The following is a 1802-nucleotide window of genomic DNA, read 5'->3' as shown; positions in this document are numbered from 1 at the left end:
AACCATATAAATATGCACACTATTAGTATTCACAACATAAATACCAAGAAGAAATACTTTACAAGCATGCAACAAAATTAAAATAGAAATAAACATAAAAACTATTTACAAGAGCTCATGTCATGTTTAACATTCCAAGTTCACAAACCAATCTTGAGAAAGTGGATTCATCAAGTGGTTTAGTGAAGATGTCAGCAATCTGATTAGCTGATGGTACAAAAAGTAGCACCACAGTTCAATTCATGACATGTTCTCTAATAAAATGATACCTTATGTCAATGTGCTTGGTTCTAGAATGTTGTACAGGATTGTTGGAAATGGTTATTGCACTTGTATTATCACAAAATATAGGAATTTTGTTTAAAACAAGTCCATAGTCATTAAGCTGATTCCTAATCCACAAGATTTGAGCACAACAGCTACCTCCCGCAATATATTCTGCTTCGACTGTCGAGGTGGATACTGAGTGTTGTTTCTTACTGTACTAGGAAACCAACCGTCGTCCTAGAAACTGATAGCTTCCAGAAGTGCTTTTCCTGTCTATCCTGCATCCTGCATAATCAGAATCTGTATAGCCTGTTAGGTCAAAACCAGTATTCTTAGGGTACCAGATACCAAAAATAGGTGTACCCTTAAGATATCTAAAAATTCTTTCAACAGCTATAAGATGTGACTCTTTAGGATCATTTTGGAACCTTTCACATAAATATGTTGCAAACATTATATTAGGTCTACTAGCAGTGAGATAGAGTAATGAGCCAATCATACCTCTAAAGCTTGAAATATCAACTTTCTTACCAGATTTGTCCTGGTCAAGCTTAGTGGGAGTGGCCATGGGTGTCTTTGCCGGTGAAGAGTCTTCTAGAAGAGCTTTGACATATTTTGATTGGCAAATGAAGATCCCATCATCTTTCGGACTTACTTGAAGACCAAGAAAGAATGACAGTTCACCCATCATACTCATCTCGTAGTTATTCTGCATCAACTTAGCAAATTTCTTGCACAAGTTTTCGTTAGTAGAACCAAATATAATATCATCAACATATACTTGAACAAATATCATATTATTTTCATGCAATATGTAAAAGAGAGTTTTGTCTATGACACCTCTAGTGAAACCATTTTCAAGTAAAAATTCAGAGAGAGTGTCATACCAGCTTCGTGGTGACAGCTTGAGTCCATAAAAAAAGTTTAAACAAGAAGTATACAAAATCAGCAAACTCTGGATTTTCAAAGCCAGGGTGCTATTCAAGATAAACTTCCTCTTCAAGCTTTCCATTCAGAAATGCAGTTTTCACATCCATTTCATAAACTTTGAAGTTGGAGTGTGCAGCAAATGCAAGAAAAATTCTGATGGCCTCAAGACGTGCAACTGGAGCGTAGGTTTCATCATAATCAATTCCCTCTTCTTGGGAGTAACTTTTAGCAACCAGTCTGGCTTTGTTCCGTACAACATTGCCATCACCATCAAGCTTATTCTGGTAGACCCATCCAGTTCCAATAACAGACTTGTTCTTTGGTCTTGGAACCAGGGCCCAGACTTCTTGTCTCTCGAATTGATTAAGTTCTTCTTGCATGGAAAGAACCCAATCCGGATCGGCTAGTGCATCTTCAATTTTCTTTGGTTCTTCTTGAGATAGAAAACCTGAATATAGACATTCATTTTGAGTTGCACTCCTAGTCCGAACACCAACATCTGGATCACCAAAAAATTAGATCAAAGAGATGATCTCTATTTCAGATCCTTTCTCTTGGAAGATTTAATCTTGATGATTCGCCAGAATTATCATTGTGATGTTGAC

At 36.7% G+C, this 1802-nt stretch overlaps 1 protein-coding gene across 1 annotated transcript; it reads right to left on the bottom strand.

Annotated features, from left to right (window-relative positions):
* Positions 1–484: 484 nt before the first annotated feature.
* LOC135147184 (uncharacterized mitochondrial protein AtMg00810-like) lies at positions 485–1063 on the bottom strand. Its single transcript, XM_064080035.1, has one exon. The coding sequence runs from the start codon at positions 1061–1063 to the stop codon at positions 485–487; it is 579 nt and encodes a 192-aa protein (XP_063936105.1).
* Between the last annotated feature and the right edge of the window lie 739 nt (positions 1064–1802).

The sequence above is a fragment of the Daucus carota genome, chromosome 6, assembly GCF_001625215.2.
Source record: "Daucus carota subsp. sativus chromosome 6, DH1 v3.0, whole genome shotgun sequence".
Lineage (NCBI taxonomy): Eukaryota > Viridiplantae > Streptophyta > Magnoliopsida > Apiales > Apiaceae > Daucus > Daucus carota.
Note: the sequence above shows the minus strand (reverse complement) of the source record. Positions and strands in the feature narration are given on the sequence as shown.

What these genes read in the sequence shown, in the direction of transcription:
- LOC135147184 (XM_064080035.1), bottom strand. Translation starts at nt 1,063, where the DNA reads ATGATATTTGTTCAAGTATATGTTGATGATATTATATTTGGTTCTACT.